Source organism: Cydia pomonella, chromosome 2 (genome assembly GCF_033807575.1).
Source record: "Cydia pomonella isolate Wapato2018A chromosome 2, ilCydPomo1, whole genome shotgun sequence".
In the NCBI taxonomy this organism is placed as follows: domain Eukaryota; kingdom Metazoa; phylum Arthropoda; class Insecta; order Lepidoptera; family Tortricidae; genus Cydia; species Cydia pomonella.
The window spans coordinates 34,910,961-34,933,229 of record NC_084704.1 but is presented as its reverse complement, the minus strand read 5'-3'; the positions used below and the strand labels follow the sequence as shown (position 1 = coordinate 34,933,229).

The following is a 22,269-nucleotide window of genomic DNA, read 5'->3' as shown; positions in this document are numbered from 1 at the left end:
GCATAAATGACAGATAACAGTAGAGGAGTAGGAAAATGAACAAAAGGTTCTGCAATGCAACGGTTTTTCATAAACGTACACTTTCAAGGATATGGGGTTTTCAGAAAATAGTTTACCCAATTAGCGTGAGTAGTGAAGAAAAGTTAATCGCTGTCAGAGATCTATTATTGGAATCAACTTTTTGCCGTTTTTACAAGCTTTTATTTAACTTGCCCTGTTAGTATGTATGGGACAAATCTTGCAAGTTAAATTTGACCCACTTCCCGGTTTACGATGTAGCTGAAAATTTGCATACATATGTAAGTCGGGTGACAATGCAATATTATGGTACCATCAAGCTGATCTGATGATGGAGACAGGAGATAGCCATAGGAACTCTGTGATAAAACAACGCAACTTATTGTGTTTGGGATTTTTAGAATTGTCTGAGTATTAATTGCCTGTGGGAAAAAAAGTACAGTCAGCGATAAAAGCTTGTACCAAAAATGTAATTTTTGCCAAAAACTTATTTTATATTGTAATATTGCTTATATAGATCGTGTCATTCACGACAACGCGTGGCTTGACACGTATTGTCGTGTCAATAAAGGATAGATTGGACAAATTTGCGCGTCATCGTGGATAATACGTATAAAATGCACACCAAAACCAAGTTTTTATTGAAATTTAATGCTTAACTATCGTTACAAAACGGACAGTGTTTAACTTTTCTTAATAACTGAACCTCATTGAGTACACTGTTTTCTCGAATTCCCATATATATTTTAAACATGATATATATTTTGTTTCTCTCGTCAACTAACAAAAAATGCACGTTGTGATACCGAACTAGTCAAACCATGCATAAAGTTAAAAGGCGTTGTGGCTATCATTTTGAATCCATGATTCCTTAGCAGCATTTACTAGTTAAAATCACACCAAGATAAGAGTCTAAAATGCCATTCAGAATAGGCAAGTTAAGAGGACTTTAGTGAAACTAAATATCGATTCAAAATCAAAAAGTATATTGCATTCATGTTCCACATGAACCCTGCAATGCCATAGCAATTACTTACTTACTCCGTTGGTCTCCGACACAAGACAGCGCCACTTTTCTCGGTCCTGTGCGACCTCTCGCCAATTGTCGACTCGAAGCTCGCGCAGATCCGCCTCCACCATGTCGCTCCAGCGATACCTGGGCCGTCCGATAGGACGTCCTCCTGCTAGGCGACCCAGGTACGCTCTTTTTACGTTCCGATCTTCGTCCATTCTCTCAAGGTGGCCCAACCAACGGAGTCTGTGGGCTTTACTTTCTCCCATGATGTTAGGTTCAGTAGTTCAGTGGCTGATAGCAAATACTATTAATTTATGAGATAACATACAACATAAGCCAATTCGAAAGTGTTTTACGTGCCATGTTTCCTGTGATTAGAATTAAGCCGAACATTTGTGTCCAGAGGCAGATTTGTGAGTTCTTTAAAGATTTTCTTATGTTCCCAGGGTGCTCGATCTCCGGCCCTGAGGGGTGCAACCTATTCATCTACCACCTGCCGCAGGAGTTCGGGGACGCGGAGCTGATGCAGATGTTCCTGCCGTTCGGGAACGTCATTAGCAGCAAAGTGTTTATTGACCGCGCCACTAACCAGAGCAAATGTTTCGGTTAGTTAGTTTACTCACCATAACTACTTATCATTATGTATAGAGGTACCCATGTATAATGCACTCCTTTATATTTATTATTTATATTTTATGATTTCGATTGGGCATAGGATAACCCTGACCGCAATTAAATTGGCTACAGTGACATTCAGAATTATCAGTAGATAGAGGAAACTGACGTTTACGAGGTTGAATTTAAACAAATGACGCCCTAATTTAAAGTAAATACTTTAAGTTACTTTTAAGTAAAATAAATTGATATTATTTCAGGCAAGTATCCATATATAAAAAAAGAGATACACATAAAGAAATACACGAAAGTGTAAAAAGTAAAATAACAGAAAAACATTTTTTTTAAATATTATTTAAAAATAAAATAAAACTACTTCCGGTTCGCATCTTGATGCAAAGACAGCCGAAACCTACAGATTGGACTGTGTGAATCCTCACTAATTATGGCGAGGATACAGTTTTCCGATTTGCTCAGCCTATTCCAAAAGGACGCCATTCGAGACCGAATTACGGTAAATAAATCGGGGACACGAGCCTCCGCAAACATACTCGACGCCCTACACCACCTTGGCAACTACATATCAGCAGAACTCTGATATCGGCGTCGTTTTATTGAACCCTTAAGGTGTTAATGGCTTTGCTGGTGAATTTGGTTCATAGCTGCCCTGTGTAGAAGCTTTGACAGTATGCTCTAAACAGCATCACTTTGACCTCGTTGGAGCATCTGCCAAACCTGCGCGCAAGCATGTTGCATCTCACTGATAAGGCTCTTCTCTCTCGCTCGATGTCTTTGTCGTCAGTTCAGGTTTTCGGTAAGGATATGTCTGAGTTATTTAAACAGCTGCACCCTTCGAACAGGTAACCCTCTTAAAAATACGTCAAGTAATCTCCAACTAACAAACGAAACAACCTCCTGAGGCCCTCAGCCGAGAGGCTGAGAAGCACCAAGTGGATGACTTAGCTTAAACTAATGACGCCACCTATGTGATATCCGACTCTTGTGCTCCTCAACCCCATAATCAGTTCATTCACGTAGAGGTTGAAAAGGTCCGGGGAGATAATTCCCCCCTGGCGGACACCGCATTCTAACATATACTCGTTAGTAGTTGCCTCGTCCCATTTTACGTAATTCGTTTGGTTTTCGTACCAGTATCTCTACAGATTGGTGACCTCTGTAGCAACTGTAGTGTTCCTAAGTTTACTCCACCGTAAGTTATAATATACCAAGTCAAAAGCTTTACTAAGGTCGAGAAAACATGCATACACTGATGTTTCTCGTGTAGTGTAGTAGTTGACCGTCTGCTCATTATGGCTGTATCTTTTGAGAGACCAGGACAAGAAGGTTGCAGCAGCCGCTCAAACACAGTACCTAGAGATGTTGGACGATACTTACTGGCAGATCCCAGATTCCCTGTTTTATTCTTAGCAATAAGCACTACAACCGTCTTCATAAGTGCATCCAGTATAAAATTAAACGGAATACACATATATGTATGTATCATGTGAAAGTCAAAACAAACAAGCCAGTTATCGTGTAACGTCAGTATATCCACTATGGGTACAAATATAAATTTTCCTGATTCTTTGTTTTTAGGCACATGAAATACTGTAACCATTTTGGCACAGTTTGATTTTAATGTTTCACTTTTCCTACCACATATTTGTATTAACAAGGCAGGCAGCCTTAGTGCATAGCCTCAGTGGCGAGTGGGCTAGCGACCAGCGGTGCGTTTAACCTAGCATTCAAGGGATTCGAGCAGCGTTCACCCAGTGTTTGCCAGCCACATGCCTATTTTTGGATTTGTTTAACTTGGACGCCACGCCGACTGTCGTGCTAGTCGCCGCCCCTCGAGCGTCAACACAGTTTGCACCCTTATATTTTTTATGCAATCCTTTTTTTATACTACGTCGGTGGCAAACAAGCATACGGCCCGCCTGATGGTAAGCAGTCTCCGTAGCTTATATACGCCTGGAACTCCAGAGGAGTTATATGCACGTTGCCTACCCTAACACTCCGCACCCTCGTTGAGCTCTGGCAACTTTACTCACCGGCAGGAACACAACACTATGAATAGGGTGTAGTGTTATTTGGCTGCGGTTTTCTGTAAAGTGGAGGTACTTCCCCAATAGGCTCTAGATTTGGAATGACATCCATTGTGCTGTGCCCTACCACACAAAGAGAAATGACATTCACAATGCCCATACCTCTCTTTTGGACGCAGTTTAAAGACGTACCCGGGTCCGCGTCCTTAATATTATTCGTAATATTCCAGGTTTCGTGTCGTTCGATAACCCCACATCGGCGCAAGCCGCCATCGCGGCGATGAACGGCTTCCAGATCGGCATGAAGCGGCTCAAGGTCCAACTCAAGCGGCCCAAGGACGCCAACCGGCCTTACTAACCTTAGACGCCGTCCCTGCGCGCTCACGTCACCACCGTGAGTAAATATACATCTCACTATCTAACACAATTAGTCTCGTCTCATGTACAAGACAGATGGGGCTATAATTCCCTGACCTGGTTGGAGACGTCACATACACCTTTGATATTATTTTAAAATGTATGCAGGATTCTTCACGGTGTGTTTACTGATTAGCTACTACTTACTAACCCTACTTTATTAAAATAACATGCCATTCGTTTACATGCCATGCCATTCCTATAATAGTGTAAACTAAATTTGGTACAAGTATGTAAAGAGATGGTTTCTGATTTGTGAACAACCTGCATATAAATAATTGCATACTGTGGCGAGCGCCGAGCGGAGCGTTTGGCGGGGCGGGCAGCTTAGCGGCAAGCGGCCAAGTGCACTGTCCAGCGTGCACACCATTCGCCCGCATACTTTTGTTTGTGTTGAATAAAAGCGATTCACGCCTTGCTGCATGCTCGGCTTGAGAATTCAATCAGGTTTTACATGTAAATATTCGCACTAAAAGTAGTGTCCGTATTAATATGTTGCGTGTTACGGTTGCGTCGTGTTACAGCGTATGTTACTTGTTCCAGGTGTCTGGCCGCGCGCGCCCCGCGCCCGTAGTGCGCATCATCATGTATTATCAACAATTCCAAGGAATTTATTAATACATCTTTATTGTATAGTAAATATCATTACCTACATACTTACCTAAAGATTATGCGAGCCCACTCGGCGAGTATACTAAATTAGTTAAAAGTAATTTATTAAATCAGCGCGTAGGAATGCTTCATTCTTATCATTATCGATTAATCATTAAATTACTCTATTATATTATTATTATATATACAATTTATTAACTTTGATTAAATTATTATTATTATAAAATGACACGTTATAAAAATTTTGTCATTCGTAATCATACTTCTACTTCTAAGTACTTAACGTTTAACTGAAACTTTTAACATAAATTTATTATACTAGTTATTTGCTTGAACTAAGCCAAACTGAATTTATTAAGTAAGTTGAAAATGTAAGAAAAAAGTGTATTTTAATTATTGTATATTGCAACAAGACGTAGAGCCGGGACGCGCGTTACGGCCTCGCGCGGCGGCCGGGCCCGGCCTCCGGCTTCGCCGTTTGGCCTCGCCGTCCGGCCTCGCTCGGCCCCGGTCCGCCCGCCCGCCCGGCCCCCGCAGCCGTGGCGCCCGTCCCGGCCACATCGCGGACACTGTTGTCTCCCTCCGCCGAACTGATTGCATTAATGTAAGTGCTCGGTATAGATCACTATTGGAGTATATATATCCTATATTTTGTTAAATTTTATTATGTGTGTGTCTGATAAGCTAATACGCTGGGGTACCACACGGCAGTCCTCTTGTGTAACATAACCAGTCCCACTCCAATGATCTGTACTTTCATGATGCATCGCGCGGTGAGAGCGTCCCGCGTCGGCCGATAGCGCCCGACGCCCGGTACGCCACGGACAATACGCGATAACTCGTATCGGTGCGACGCAATTCTGTCCATGGTACGCCCAGCTCCTCACAAACTACTTGTTAGTGAACGTAAACTAATGGCGATGTTGTTGACAAAAATTAAATGTTTGTATTTAACGCTGTGTACAAATCAAAGTGCACTTCAACATAAGACCGAATACTTAGGCCTTCGTTTCAAAAGATCGTGTTATTATGTGTTGTAAATTCCAAATGGGCTGTGATATAAAAAGTATAATCATCATAATGGACTGTACTCACGCCGTTCGTGTCTGTATGTGACGCGTCCCGCCGCCGCTCGCCGCTGGCCGTATGACCACCGTCGCTACGAGCCGGCGCGAGTGCGCGGCACGCACGCGATGTCAATTCTCAACGAGCGTGCTTCCCCGTCTTTATTTCGTGTGTGTCTATACAAATATATACATAATACTATTCGTGTTAAGGTGTTAAATACAATAAATGTGAGGACCGCGTCCGGGAGCCAACAGTGGGAGGTGCGCGAGCTAACAGGTTACAAAACTAGTGTAATTTCTACAGACAAAAATAGATTCATAATCAAAAAGGTACCAATATAAATATTATAATGATACTGAGATACCTTAGATTATATTGTGTGCGCGCGGGCGGACTAAGTGCCGGTGTGGCGGCACAGCGCCGGCGCGGCCGCGAGCCGAGCGGGCGCGGGCCCGGCAGGCGGCCTCGCGCGGGCCCTCTAGCAGCCGGCCGCGCGCGGGCCCTCCAGCAGCCGGCCGCGCGCGGGCCCCGGCCGCCCGCGTCCGTCCGGGAGCCCCGCCGTCGTCTGCCGCGCTATAGTCAAATATTACACTCACCACAAGACATAGAATTTTATATTTACACAAATAATTAAATTATATTGATATAGTATTCTAGTTTTAGGCGTTTATGATTTGTAAGTAAACGGTGTGTATAAAAACAACATGATATTGTGTACCGACGTTTCGAGTGTATCTAGTTCTTTTTCCTGAAACTTGAGTGCAATACGTTGTTGAGCTTTTTAAATTGTTTTATAGCGTTGTTTTCGTTCACGTCGCATTTTTTTCTAATTTGTAGTGTTTTCGTTGAATTATGTTGTTTATCGACGTGGTCTAGTTTCGTACCGACTTGTGAGTCGGCCTCTGGGCCTCCGGTCTGTTCGGGCCTCAGGGCCGGCCGTCGACCGAGTGAGTGCGGCGCGACGAGCGATGGCCCTCGCGCTATTAGGATACCAGTAAATCGATGCCAAACCGGAACACGTATACTTAGTATATCGACTATCGATAAATATCACCTCGTGCGTAATGTAGGAGTAATGCCCCCGGGGCGGCCCGAGCCCCCCGGGCTATTAATAATATTGTACTTATATCTTTATACTGATTAAAATTAAATCCCTAAAGATATATTGCGGTAACGCTAACGTTTGTAATAGATTAATGAACCTCTCTGAATGTATAAAACGATCGCCCATAAAAGTGATTCTAGGATACAGGGTATGCTTTGCAATTATTTAAATGTATCTAAATGTTTTCATGTAGGCAGGTTTTGCCGAACTCTGATCTAGACTGCGATGCTTCGGCCAGCCCGCTCTCGGGTCCACTAGCCGCGACATTTTATATCGTCATCATAGGAACCGGAACCATCTCATCTCATCCCATCGCGGCCGCGCCGGGAGGGCGCCGGGTAGTTGCGGGGCGAGTGGGGACGTCGGTCGGATGACGGAAGAAATTAAGTCGCCGACCGAACTATTATGTCACCGTGACTATCCAGGGGCTTGCTTTCCATGCAGACTACTCTCACTCACAAAAACTAAAAACTGTTTAATTTACGAACGGAATAAACATAACAAAAATCTTTGAATAAAATAATGATGCGGATATTTCACTCTTTGGCCAAGTACGATGGCAAAGATCTCGAAACAAAACATCGGAAAGTATTTAAAGTCAATATACGCTATAGGTATATATAATATATACATTTTACCTATTTCACATAATGAGGAACAATGGTTGAAACCAAAGACAATATTAGATAAAACGTCACTCAATTGATAACTTCATAGTTTGCACGGAAAGCCCCCTGATCGAAGGTATAGACCGGACGGGAGCCCCTCTCGGGTGATTCTTGCGCTTCGCCTTTTATTTTACTAGTAACTGGCCGGACACTTCATTCCAAATTAACTGCGCCTTGCGTTCTAACGTATCCTCATTCACTTGTCATCTCATACTTCTGAAGACGGTAGATACCATAAAACTGAGAAATCTGCAACATCGAGCGCATCGAACCGTCTCTCGGAAACCTAACGGCAACTTAGTATTACAAAATCGAATTTCTTAACTATTTAACTCCTAAAACTTTTATAGAGTATTTATAAAGTTCGCATGTTTAAATTGGTCGTAGCGCTCGCGTAGATGGAACATACGGAAGTACCGAGGAGGTACGTAGGGATATTCGCTAGGCCGCCAGGCCGGCGACGCGCGGTAACGCTGGTCCCTGTTCGACGCTAGTTAGTAAGATGAATGCCAATATTTTAATCAGAAAATAAAAAAAAACAAACGTTAGAATTTGGAATAATTAATCATATTATTATATATCTATTTATATAATAAAATATGGAGAGAGGCGCATAGTGCTTTTATGAATTGTAGATCCTAGTAATGGAAAAAAAAACAATCTAGTCATATCTCTTTACGTTATTTATTTTATCTATCGCTTAGCATAGTTTAGCTTCAAGCACTCTTTTTTGTTGAACTATTTATTTTAATTTATACTTATTCTAGTGCTTTCTCTCGTGCCATTTCGTTTTTTAGTTTAACTATTAATTATCCTAGTTAGTTAAGCATACGATTTCCTACAGATAATGTCTACCCGATTGTACCGAAACCGACTATATTGTAACAATAATAAATTTATTGTATTCATGTTTTAATAAGTTATCCAGAATACTGTTTTATTATAGATCATTTCATCCATAGTTTAGATACGTTAATAAGATTAAGGTGAATTGAGATTATTTATGGTATTGTACGGTAGGAAGGAGTGGAAATGGTGTAACCGCTCGGTTAAATTAGAAGTTTAAAGTTACCTTAGCGAGTTAAAGAGTGAGTAGAGGAAGTAACTCTATAGACGTTTTACTATCGCATGTTAAAGCAGAGATTGGCAAACGCGCGGCGGGTGACCAACAAGATGTAAATCCCATGTACTAGCAAAAGCAAAAAGAATTTATTGTAATAGAGAGGTAGTCTTAGATAAAAACGTGCCCCTTCGCGCTGTAATGCGCCATCTGATTTACAATTATGCTGTGTGGAATTAAGAGGAGTGGCATCTCTTATGGTAGAACTGTTGCAAAAGTGTCCAGCTGTCAGCTATAAATAATAGTTCCAAATCTCTCCAGAGTAGCGCTAGAGTAGCTAAGAACCTAGGCGTTATTGACGGAGTGAATTGCGCTGTCTATCATTTGATTTTTTTGTTCAAGTACTCTAGGTATTGTAGCGCCACCTATTTAAAGTTTTGATGACACTTTTTGGTACATGGAGATTTCGTTCCTTATCTCCACCTTCCGTATTTATAATTACTGAATTGTCAAACGTCAACTTTTGACGATCAGAGTTACCGCTAAATGCATGGCGTACAGCGCCATCTCGTTTACCTGTCAAATTCATGCAGGATATTGTCCTAGATTTTACTCGTCTAACTTAATAATGTATTCACGGTCTTGCCTGGGTGCCAAAGGACAACAGTTGATAAAAAGTGAAATAATGTCTGGATATGATCACGTGACTTTACGTCGCATTTGTCATCGCCATAAATTTTTCTTTTCGATAGGCTTTTTTCAATGTAAGATTAACTATTATCTTGGTTAAGCCCCCGCAGTCCTTCGAAAACGAACGGGAGGCAGCTAATAATATATTTGCTAGAATCAGATCGTAAAACCTACCTTTTACATTTACAAGCTGTAGATAGTCTTTCAGAACTGAAAACAGGCCTATGAATCCTACTTTTTTCGGCCAATTGTAAACATTTACTTATTAGGCCGCAACAGTGAATACCATTTTGCTACAAAAGTTCAGTAAAGTGTTACTCTTTGTGGTCAAAGACCCGCACCGCGACTGCCCCAACAGTTAGGTACACTAAAGAAAGCAGTAGAACAAAATCGCGCCGTCCGTAAAATATTCCTTTCCTAGTCCAGAACGCTTGCAGCCGTGGAACTTGACTACATAGCCTTCGGTATGCGTCAGCCTTCAAACTCGATGTGTACATAATAATGACGTCATATCTAATTTAGGAGCTTACTAGCCTTTTGCCCCGGAATCCCGGGCGGGTGACAGGGTGACGTTGCGTAAATGCTAAGTCGAGATCATAATCATTAACCGTATTAGAACGCGCGCATTTTTACACGGGCGACATTACACATTTAGGTGTTTTGATGTACAGATTTTTGGATGAGAAATTGCTTTAGGATTTTAATTTCGGTCGCCCAATATCTAAAGTAGCGTGGACATACACTGTTCTGGATAACTTATGTTGGAATAGTTTAAGAGTAACCAACCAAACCTATTCTTGATCGCATGTGCGGTATCGAATCGAAAAGAAAGGAAACAGGGACGATTCGATTCCTTCACCGCGGCACCGTGATTGTTTGACACCCGGTCTGTCTGTTTTGTCTCCAATTCTTGTCGAGGCGAAAATCCATTAAATTGATATACGTATATCCAATGGTCCGAAGTCCCGGTGAAGGCCCGGAATAGGAAACAGACTAGCTGTTTACATATAGCTTAGCATTGAGATGCCTGTTAAGGTATCTGTGATATACGCTTGAAACGATCGTCCATTGAACCTCCTCTATGTATCTATTTATGAAAATGACACTCCCTGACGTTTCGTTTGGGTTGGTTTGTTTGGGCAGGCACTGAATGACCGACTTGATTTTTATAAGAGTAAATGTACGGCTCTATGTCAGATACCCGCTTGTACCTCATGGCAGTCGAAAGAAGTTTAATTTTAAATAATGTTGATATCATATCGATACCTACTTGTTATAATTATGTATTTTAATATAAGATTTGGTAGGCAATGGTCGTTCAGTACACGCTTTACCGGTTACTTACCAAAGATTCACCAAAACTAAATGTAAGTGGAATTGTGACTCGAACCAAAGTTGAGCATTCCTATAATGTGACATAAATAGAAGATACAGTTACCTCACTTTCGCATAGATTTTTTAGATGCGAGTTCTCTTTGTTAAGGCACAAATGAAATTGAAGCACAAATTGACAGGACGAGGGCTCGCTGCTAAAATAAGCTATAACGAAGTGCCCTGAACTGATTGACAATAAAACCGATTGATTGATGATTGAAAACGGCGATCAGTTTTATTGACAGCTGGTAGAAAGGCACGCTTACTACAACTCCTCGCACTCGCTCGGAAATTTAAGTCAATAGTGGATTATTAGTGCTCAAAAACATCTATACAAACTTTTCATGACAATAAGGTCGTGTGTAGATATTACTGAGATATCTGCCGCACAGTGTGAAGTACAGTACAGGTGACTGTACCAGGAGCGCAGAAGCGGCGAGGAGCGTAGTACTGCGAGCCATGGTCAACAGACCGCCATGTACAGTAGGCCGCCTGCCGCTCACGCGCGCGGCGGGCAGATACAGAGCATTTGATAGCTAGCTATTGAAAATGTTTATTCTCATATATTGTTATAGTTCGCCAAAGATTGTAAAATAAGAGAGTTATGATCACTTTTTTGGAGCGTCGCTAGTTAAATTGTTCTTTTTAAATTAATTAATTATTTTATTAATAGTTTTTAATGAAACTTTTAAACAGTACTTAGCTAATGACGGACTGCGTTCATAGAAACTCATTAGGGAAAAAAAATACAATAATAATTCGCCTACTTTGCATGTCTTATTTAGTTAATGAACGTTTTAACCTTATATCGAGTTATTAATATGTATATTGCTGAAATATTTCAAAACTAAATTACTATTCAATTATTTATTATTATACACTTATTACGTTTAGTATGCTAGAAATATGATGAAGGATAATAAATAATTTTAATTATATTAGGACAGTGTTTTATTTCTATCGTCAAAGTTTCAAGAAAACAACCTTTCGGCCACACTGAAGGCCAATTGTACACTCCGTTTGGGATGCACAGGAGGCGTTATTTGACATCTGTGTGGTAGACACCGACGCTCCCTCCCCTCCCTCCCTCTCGCTCCGTCGTAAATCTCCCGCTCGGTAGATTCCGTTTTCAAATCCGCAGAAGAGGAGAAAAAACGAAAATACAGATCATCATGTGAGAAACGTCACGCAACATGCCTATGTTACCTTGTAGTCTGTGAATTGTATGTATGCGCGAATTTGGTGCCCGCCTGCCATATAAACCGTGTTTTCATTGAATTTCGTCAACTTCGGGGTATGGGTAAGTAGGTACGTTTAAGGAAACTAAATGGCATAGTTAATTTTCAAAATTTTATAATTTTGCATACTTATAGCGTTGTTGTAACGGGCATTACATTTAATCCAAGCAAACAAAACAATTGAAAACTGTGACATATCATTATCAATGACATTTCGAAATGATTTCGAACATCAATTTTATTGTCCGAGATAGTACTTACGTTTATAGTCTAAAATCTTTAAGAATGAACTTTTGACACATCGCAACGCCCGTAGAACGGAAACGCGCAAGACACTTTGAAATTATAAACAAAATCCCATAACGATATTACACCTTGTCATGTACGTAAACACAATATTTCACTTTTCATAAACATACATAATGAATGTTACATTTCTTCATATCTTAGTTATTTAATATTTTACGATAACAATAAGTCGTGGAATGTATGGGGCCCAATACATTCCACGACTCTTCTCTTAGTTCTCTTTCCGAACAGACTATACTCCCTATTGAGTTGTGAGAAAAAAGCCCCACTTACCACTTGTAACACCATTGTTTTACGCAATTAAAGTGAATTTAGTTGCATGAAAAAAGTTTTTTTATTACCACTGATAACACCTTGGTCTTAACAGCTGGATATAAAGGGCCCTCCACACTCGTGCGCGAATCGAGGCGCGAAGCCGCGAACGCGAGTGTGGATGGCCCTCGCGTCGATTTCGCAGATTGTTCACGCCTTCGCGCCTTATTCCCCGTTTTTTGTCGGTATTTGGCCCACGTCAAAGGAGACGCGAAGCGCGAACTTGCAAGACTCCGCAATCGTTTCGCGTTCGCGCCGCGATTCACTCACGAGTCGGTTAATCTGTTAAACTGTCATAACCTTCTATGGATGGCGGCTACTTGGTTATATTGGGTGCGAACTTGATCAACAGTGGCGTAGCGTGCCTTGGCGGGGCCCCGTATAAAAATTTGTTTGGGGGCCCTTAGGAAGGGTAAAGATTTCTCACAAAAACGTACGTTGGGGGCCCCCGTGGCCCGGGGGCCCCGTATAATTGATACGGCAGATACGGCGGTAGCTACGCCCCTGTTGATCAACCAAAAATCAATTTGACAGTTCCCAGTTTGAATCAGTGCCTTGCCGCAAACTAAATCCTTTAAAAATTTTGATATTTTTGCATACGAACCATTGTTGTACATTTAAAATATTGTAAACGATGTGCTGATATTTAAAAAATAATCTTTCTCGGGCCCGAAATCGGGTCTGATATCAGGCCTGATAAAGTGTGGATGTAATTGGCACTTAACGCTGATAAATTGATAAAGATAATTATTCTAATACATTTCATTATGTTCTTCTGTATGGCACTTAGGTTTTTTCGGCCGCTCACTGGGCACTCTTTGTTCGTCAAAAGTCAGTACAAAGTATAGTTTGCAGTAATATAGAAAAAGATAATAGTGATAAATTTATGGATCCCTATTCAGCGGCGTAGAAATCAAACTCGGAGATCCATATAAAATTTATAATAATTAAAAGATTATTACAAGCGTGCAAAGTACGGAAAGAGTTTAGGCGACAGAAAGAAGCTAAATAGAATATTATAATCGCGTAGCGCGCGTAAGCAGAGGCTAGCGATAAGGCGGAGAAAAGCGGCGTGCGTTTAGTGCGAATCTCTGGGAGCCTCTGTCCGAGCGCGGGCGATGCACTGAGCTCCGGCCGGCCGCGCCGCGGTGGGGGCGTGACGTCACAGCCAGGGACCGCCAGGCTGCGGGCCGCTCCCGCCGTCGCCTGACTTCGGGCCCGCTGGAGCAGTAATTAGTGTGGAGTTTATGGTCACCACACCACCCCCCTTGGAGATTTATGGACCTGCGACATAAAAATCAGGAAAAGTTACTTTTCTGCCCGAGCGTGTTGTCCTGACGACTTGAGACGGGCAGACTTGGGATTGAGATGAGTTGTCGTCACTCAACACATAAGCTGGTTTGACTCTGTCGATCGAAACTGTCACTGGTCCTCTTTGTAGCTCTAGAGTAACAGTTTTATCGGTTCGCTTCAAGACTTTCAATGGGCCTGTGTACGGAGCTTCCAAGGACCCTCTAAGATGGCCTTTTCTTAAAAATACATGGCTTGAGGTTTTAAGGTCTTTATGGACAAAAACTGACTTCGTACCATGCCTTGAAACAGGAGCAGGTCTGATTTTAGCTATGTGCTGTCTCAACTGGGAAACAAAGTCTACTGGCTGGACCTTATTCATAGAATGTGGTTCTAAAAACTCACCAGGGATCCTCAGAGGCTCACCATAGACCATTTCTGCCACTGAGCAGTGTAAATCTTCCTTCCACGCCGTTCGTAGGCCCAAAAGTACGATGGGTAGCACGTCCGTCCATCGTATCTCATTGTGGGCCATTATAGCGGCCTTCAAGGATCGATGTAGCCTCTCGATCATACCGTTGGCAGCTGGGTGGTACGCCGTGGTGCGTTGAAGTTGGATGCCGCACAACTTGGAGAGTTCTTTAAATAGATGGGACTCGAACTGCCGGCCTTGGTCAGTGGTCACGATCTGTGGACAACCAAACCTTGAAATCCATGTATCGCAAAATGCCTTAGCTACCGTCTCAGCGCTGATATTTTGCAGCGGTACGACTTCCGGCCAGCGTGTAAATCGGTCTATAGCAGTTAAACAGTATCGGTTGTCGCACGAAGATGGTAGGGGTCCCACGAGGTCTATGTGAACATGAGAAAACCTGGAACCTGACAGTTCGAAATTTCCTAGGGGAGCAGAAGTGTGTCTCTGAACTTTCGCGCGTTGGCATGACTCGCAGCTCTGAACCCAGTTTCGCAAGTCCTTGCGTACGGAGGGCCAGACGAATCTGTCTGTTACCAGTTTGGTCGTAGTTCTCGCGCCTGGGTGACTCATTCCGTGGACGGACTGGAACACTTGATGACGTAGTTCCTTTGTGATGAACGGTCGTGGCTTCGACTGAGAGACATCGCAAGTAATGGAAATATTCATACCTTGCATTGGTACAAGCTTTAGCTTTAGTGAAGAACCACTGGACATAAGGTTCTGCAACTCGGCATCGTTTTTCTGCAGGCGTGCTAATTCCTCCAGGTCTATAGATGTTGCAATGGCTTCAATCCTAGAGAGGGCATCGGCAGTCAGGTTATCCTTTCCTGAAATATGCCGAATGTCTGTTGTAAATTGAGAAATTAGGTCGAGGTAGTTGAACTGACGAGGAGAACAGGTACGGTCCTTTTGCGTGAACGCGAACGTAATCGGTTTGTGGTCTGTATAGATTACGAAATGTCGTCCCTCGATCATGTGGCGGAAGTGTTTTATGCTCTCATATATCGCTAACAGTTCACGGTCATAAGCGCTGTACTGTTTCTGTGCATTGTTCAATTTTTTTGAAAAGAACGCCAGAGGTTGCGACTGTCCATCTATTAATTGTTCTATCACCGATCCTATGGCTGTATTGGAAGCATCTGTTACTAGAGCTAGCGGAGCATCTTGGACAGGATGAGACAGTAAAGTAGCTTTTGATAAACTGGACTTACATCTTTCAAAGGCGTTCAGAAGCTGTGGGGTCCAGGTCAGGACCTTAGAGTCCTTGACGTGAGAACCAGCCAACATGCCGTGTAGAGCTGCCTGTTCTTCTGCAGCCTTGGGTAAGAAACGCCTATAAAAATTGAGCATTCCGAGAAATCTTCTCAAACCTTTTGCTGTTTCAGGTGCCGTGAACTGTTGGATGGCTGTGACTTTCGATTCCGGCGGACGTGCACCTTCTGCCGATATGCAATACCCTAGGAAAGTGACTTCACTTACACCAAAACTGCATTTGGCCTCGTTCAATAGAATGCCATACTCGCTCAGGCGCTGAAACAGCTGCTTCAGATGCTCTAGGTGTTGCTCGTGGGTCTGGGAAAAAATCAAAATATCGTCGATATAGGAAAAACAGAAGTCTAAGCCCCGTAGAACTTCATCCATGAAGCGTTGGAATGATTGAGCCGCATTCCTGAGCCCAAATGACATGTACGGAAATTCGAACAATCCGAATGGCGTCGTAATGGCGGATTTGGGAATATCTTCAGGATACACTGGGATTTGGTTGTAAGCCTTCACCAGATCCAGTGTCGAGAATATTTTACAACCAGATAGTCTGAGCGAGAAGTCTTCTATGTGTCTGATAGGGTACCTGTCAGGTACCGTGCGTGCGTTCAAAGCACGGTAGTCGCCGCAGGGCCTCCAGGAGTCCCCTTTCTTTGGTGCCAGGTGCAATGCAGATGCCCAAGGAGAATCTGAGCGTCTAGCTGTTCCGTCTCGAAGCATCTCGTCAAATTGGTCTTTTGCTACCTTCAAACGGTCGGGTGCTAATCGTCGAGGTCTGCAGAAGACAGGTGGTCCAGCTGTAGTGCGTATATAATGGACAGTCGAATGCTTTACCTCTCTCATGATGCCGGATGGCTTGATGAGGTCCGGGTACTGGGCCAGAAGTTTGTGGTACTCTGTGTTACCCGAAATAGCTTTGATGCCCGGCGGCTGGCACGTCTTGACTACGCCGGTGCTTGACAATAAGGTCAAGCTGTCCAATAAGCGTCTGTTTCTGCAATCAACAAGCAACCCGTAAAATGAAAGAAAATCAGCGCCAATAATCGGCCTATCTACGTCAGCCACCACGAAATTCCAGGCGAAGTCGCGTCGCAGGCCTAATTCTGGATGCAGCTTTATTATCCCGTAAGTTTTAATAACTGTGCCATTTGCAGCTGTCAGGCTGTAACCAGTTGGCCTTCTGTTGTCCCGGGCGAATCTACGTGGCAAAACGCAAAGGTCTGAGCCAGTATCTATTAAGAATTGCACCTTAGTATTTTTGTCAGTAACAAATAAGCGGCTGGTAGATTTAAGACAGTCATTTGCCGCCTCTACTGACTGTCGTTCAGGTTTCCCGAAGATTTGTAACTACACGGGATGGTGCATTTCTCGGCGTCATCGCCAAATAAATTATGGTACCAACAAATACCTGGAGTACGGCTCTGCGAATGTTGACGACCCCTGCTTCTAGACCGGGCTAACCGGTTGCCTCGACCCTGTGGCGTACGGCTGCGGCCTCGTCGTTCTCGAATGTTCAGCTGAGAGATCTGTTGGGTAATTTCGGATTTAATACGGCTTGTGATGAACTCTTCCATTTTTGAAAGCATACCCTCAAATGACAACGGAACGGCCGCTGAGCTGGTGCTGGCTACTTGAAGCATATTATTAGGTGGCGATATTTCAGTTATTTTATCGGCTAAATCTGCTAAATCACTGAGGCTTACATTTTGCGAAGCGATAATTTGCTGAACATTAATGGGCAAACGGCTCGACCACAGCGATCTTAAAAATTCGTCACTCACTCCTGTACCGGCTAGCGATTGTAATTTACGCAAAAACTGGGACGGTTTCAGATCGCCTAGCTCCTCCTTTACTAGAAGTTTCCGTAAGCGCTCGTCGCGTGACATCGATAACCGTCGCACCAATTCATATTTTAATTTTTCATACCTGCCTTTCGCGGGTGGATTTGTAATGATGTCGCGTACTTCCCTGGCAGCGTTCTGATCTAGCTGTTGGACCACGGTGTAGAATTTAGTGGAGTCGGTCTTCGTACCCGTAACTTCAAACTGCGCCTCCACCTGGGCAAACCAAATTTCTGGGTCGTCTGGCCAGAACGGGGGCAAACGAACAGCAACTCGATTCACTGCGCCGTACACTAAGGGTTCCGAGACGTCATTATCCGACGAGGGAGCCGTGGCCACGTTTTCCTTCTTGCCCGGCGGTTTGACATTTGCCCCGCTCGCTGGCTCCTTTGTCTGCTCGTGCTCCGTGTCCGACATCGCGTTTTAGAAACGTCGCGCGGTCACCAGATATGGATCCCTATTCAGCGGCGTAGAAATCAAACTCGGAGATCCATATAAAATTTATAATAATTAAAAGATTATTACAAGCGTGCAAAGTACGGAAAGAGTTTAGGCGACAGAAAGAAGCTAAATAGAATATTATAATCGCGTAGCGCGCGTAAGCAGAGGCTAGCGATAAGGCGGAGAAAAGCGGCGTGCGTTTAGTGCGAATCTCTGGGAGCCTCTGTCCGAGCGCGGGCGATGCACTGAGCTCCGGCCGGCCGCGCCGCGGTGGGGGCGTGACGTCACAGCCAGGGACCGCCAGGCTGCGGGCCGCTCCCGCCGTCGCCTGACTTCGGGCCCGCTGGAGCAGTAATTAGTGTGGAGTTTATGGTCACCACAAATTTATTCAATTTACTAGGTAATTTTTATCGTGGTGTGTTTAACATTAAATTCAGTTACAAACCGTCAGTTTTTCGTATTATCAACCCGCACCTCGCGTAGTAAACAGCTAAAAATTATGCTCGTCAAAATTAAATCAAACTATCGTGTTAAAATCGCTATTTGAAGTTGTCAATACGCAAAAATGACAGTAATTAAGTGTAGTCAGTGAATAAAAGACTTAGTGTAGAAGTTTGGTGATAATTACTAACTAAAAATTGCCAGAATACTGTGAACAACAAGTGAAAACCACCGTCATTTCTTCAAGTTAGAAGTGTTCAGTTCAAAAACGCAAAACGCGCAAGAAGTGGCGCGGCGCTTACGACGTTCTTATTAAATGCTTATAAAACGCTCGTTAACTCGACTTACTTATTCATTCGTGCGCTATAGGCTTTATGCTGTTATCTCTAGTTGTATATTGGCCTGACTTGTGACTGTCACACTGTGTGTTCCGCTCGCTGAGAGATCAATCTTAAATATAATCTGTTAAATACATTTATTCTTACAAAATGAAAACGTGGGGATGTTGTGATAATATTGACGTGCAAGACAGCAAGTCCGTTGACTGTGTCAAGTGTAAAATGTCTTTTCACTTAAGTTGCGTGTGGGCCCCGGGCTTTGAGCCGGAATATGCAAGTTTAGCTGACTGGACGTGTCCGGCATGCATATCTGTCATTCCAAAAGGCACCAGACATGACTCGACTCCTGTGCGTAACGTAACCACTGTCAGAGGAAACAAGAGGCCTGCCCTGAACTCGCCACCGACACCCGCTGCGGCCGTTACAGCTGAAGACGTCCGTACCATAGTCCAGAACCTACTGAAGCAAGAACTAAGCAACACTGTAAAGGAAATCACTACCACGTTGCGCAAAACTATTGCAGATCAGCTAGAACCTATAAAAGCAGAAATGAAGGGGATGAAAGAGTCGATGGATTTTATGAGTAAACAGTTTGATGACATGGAAGTTGAAGTCAGTAACACGAAGAAAAAGATGGCTGAAATAGAAGCAGAAAATAGGAACCTGAAGAGTACTGTCTCAGACTTGACTCAGCATATTAATAATCTAGAACAGCAATCCCGTACTAACAATTTGGAAATACAGTGCGTTCCAGAAAATAGGAAAGAAAATCTATACACTATTATCAAAAACCTGGCACAGGCAGTAGGATGTGACATAAACAGCAGCATCACGAACTGCACCCGCATTGCAAAACAAAATACCGAATCGGCTAGACCCCGCTCCATAGTAGTACAGCTTGCATCCCCTAGAGCCCGCGATGAGTTGCTTGCCGCTGTTTTAAAATTCAACAAAGCCAATCCTCAAGACAAACTTAACTGCGCACATCTCGGATTCTCGGGCATAACTTCATCGATTTTCGTCGTGGAACACTTGTCACCCGCTAATAAGAAGTTACACGCCGCGGCCAGACACGCTGCTAAAGATAAGGGCTTCAAATATGTTTGGGTTCGAAATGGGAGGATCTTTATAAGAAAAACAGACGAAAGTGAAGTCATATACATTAAAAACATAGACATTTTAAATAAACTTAACTAGTAATTATTTAATTTAAGTTACCTTAACTTTTATAAACACGTATTTATATGTATAATTTTAAAAGAGCTTCATTTAAATATGTATTATCAAAATGTACGCGGTTTACGCACAAAAACTGAATTATTCTCTCTAAATTTAAGATGTTGTAATTATGATGTTATAGTGTTAACGGAGACATGGCTTAACAACTCTGTACTGAGCAGTGAGCTATTTGACGATAGGTATGTTGTCTACAGAAGGGATAGAGAGGAATCCAGCGTTTGCAAGGGTAAGGAGGGAGGGGGCGTGTTGGTTGCTGTTCTGAAAACACTACATTCTAAACGAATGACTCATTGGGAAAGTAAGTTTGAGGACCTATGGATTACCATCGATATTTCAAGTAACTGTACACGTCAAATGGCTCTCTGTGCAGTTTATCTTCCACCTCCCTTGCAAAGAAGTTCACTAAAATACTTTGTAGATCACTGTAATTCGATCATAGAAGAAAAAGAACATCATTTATGTATTATTGGGGACTTTAATTTGGGAAACATTAGCTGGGATCTTATACAAAAAGATGACAGTAATTACATAGTGCCAGGATTTAGCAATATCTTAATCGATTTTATGCACCTAAACAAGTTAAAACAATTCAATTTTATCTCTAATAATATGGGTCGTATTTTAGATTTAGTCATGTCTACAGTAGCGTCATGTAATGTTTCTCAAAATGTGAGTCCTCTGAGCAATATAGACCCTTTCCACCCTTCACTTGAAGTTGTTATAACGTTTGCAAGCGCACCTCGATTGTCGTACAATAATGTTAACACCAGGCCAAACTTTTACAAAGCCAAATATGACCTTATACGTGCAGATCTTAGTAATTGTCTGTGGGATGACTTATTTTCCGGCCTCACCGACGTAAACGATATGCTAAGCGCGTTCTCGGAGGTAGTCAAACAGCTGATTCGAAGACATATACCACTTGCTAAACCGAAAAACAGCCGTTTTCCCCCATGGTTTGATAAGAACTTAAAACGAGTGTTAAACGAGAAAAATAAGATAAGAGTTCGCTATAAAAAAATACAAAAATCCTATGGATGCCTTAGAGTTAAAATTGCTTAGCAAGCGATGCGAGTGTCTGGCTACCTCTCGGTACAATGCTTATATATCTAAGGTGGAAGATGAGCTTACTGCAAATCCTAAATTGTTTTGGTCGCATCTAAAAGCTAAACGAGGTGGGTCAAGTGCTTATCCGGCATCTATGTCTCACGGGGCAATGGCCACCACAGACAGTACCGAAATCTGCGACATGTTTGCATCCTACTTTTCCTCGGTGTACATCACTGATTCTAATGACGTCGGTTTGGAATATAATTCACCGTTACCACAATCCCTTATCAACAATAGCCAGTGCTTTTCATCTGTTGTCATAGACAAAGAAGCTCTGCTTATCAAACTGAAAAGTATGGACTGTAGCAAAGGAGCCGGACCTGACGGTATCCCACCTATCTTCATTGTTTCTTGCGCATCTCAGTTGCTTGAGCCCTTATGGCGAATTTTTAACAAATCACTTTCTTCTGGAGTCTTTCCTACAGCCTGGAAGATCGCTAAGGTTGTCCCCATTCCTAAATCAGGCGACGATAGCATAGTTTCAAATTATAGACCAATATCGATTTTATCGTGTTATGCTAAGGTCTTAGAATCCCTTGTCTACCCTCACATACAAAGACATTTCAAACCTTATTTGACTGACCATCAGCACGGATTTGTGAGTTCTAGATCAACATGTACAAACTTAGTATCCTTTACCGAGCTACTAACAAGTGCTGTGGACTCAGGTAAACAAACAGACGTTATATATACTGACTTCAGTAAAGCTTTTGATAAAGTCTCTCACTCAATACTAATGTACAAATTATCAGCATACGGTGTATCAGGCAATATGTTGCAATGGTTACAGTCTTATTTAACTGAAAGGGTTTTCTATGTAGTGGTGAATGGCTACGAATCGTCTTACCGTAATATAACATCTGGCGTACCTCAAGGCTCGCATTTAGGTCCTATACTTTTCAACTTATTTATCAATGACGTAACTGAATGCTTCCACCACTCTACGGTTTTTATGTATGCAGATGACCTAAAGTTCGCACGCGTTATTAACACAACTGACGATATCACCTTACTTCAAAGCGATATTATAAGACTGAGTAGTTGGTGTAAGCATAACCTAATGCACATTAACATCAAAAAATGCATCCATATGAAATTCACTCGAAAACAAAATGTAACACAGTCAGACTACCATATAGACGGTTGCAACCTAATCGAAGTTGAGAACACTCGCGATCTTGGAGTTCTTTTCGACAACAAATTAACGTTTATTCCCCACATAGAAAATATTGTCAAGAGGGCATCTAAGACTTTGGGCTTTGTCATGAGAAGCACTAAATCATTT

At 42.6% G+C, this 22,269-nt stretch overlaps 2 protein-coding genes across 10 annotated transcripts in view; one reads left to right on the top strand and one right to left on the bottom strand.

Moving 5' to 3' along the window:
* The window catches only part of LOC133515575 (CUGBP Elav-like family member 4), a 674,434-nt gene extending 662,809 nt beyond the window's left edge, over positions 1 to 11,625 (top strand). For 6 of the 9 annotated variants that reach the window (XM_061848145.1, XM_061848149.1, XM_061848143.1 and 3 more), the window contains 3 exons: positions 1,462 to 1,638; positions 3,924 to 4,087; positions 4,654 to 11,625. In XM_061848145.1, the coding sequence (XP_061704129.1) occupies positions 1,462 to 1,638; positions 3,924 to 4,051 (305 nt within the window). In that variant the 3' untranslated portion in view covers positions 4,052 to 4,087; positions 4,654 to 11,625. The remainder of the gene's footprint in view (positions 1 to 1,461; positions 1,639 to 3,923; positions 4,088 to 4,653) is intronic. The other 3 variants (XM_061848152.1, XM_061848147.1, XM_061848144.1) reach the window with 1 other exon arrangement.
* Positions 11,626 to 16,884: 5,259 nt separating this feature from the next.
* LOC133515528 (uncharacterized) lies at positions 16,885 to 17,832 on the bottom strand. Its single transcript, XM_061848075.1, has one exon. It carries the CDS (start codon positions 17,830 to 17,832, stop codon positions 16,885 to 16,887), a length of 948 nt encoding a protein of 315 aa, XP_061704059.1.
* Positions 17,833 to 22,269: the final 4,437 nt, after the last annotated feature.

Excerpts from the sequence above, each read along its gene's own strand:
- LOC133515528 (XM_061848075.1), bottom strand. The coding sequence starts at position 17,832 with ATGTCGGACACGGAGCACGAGCAGACAAAGGAGCCAGCGAGCGGGGCA.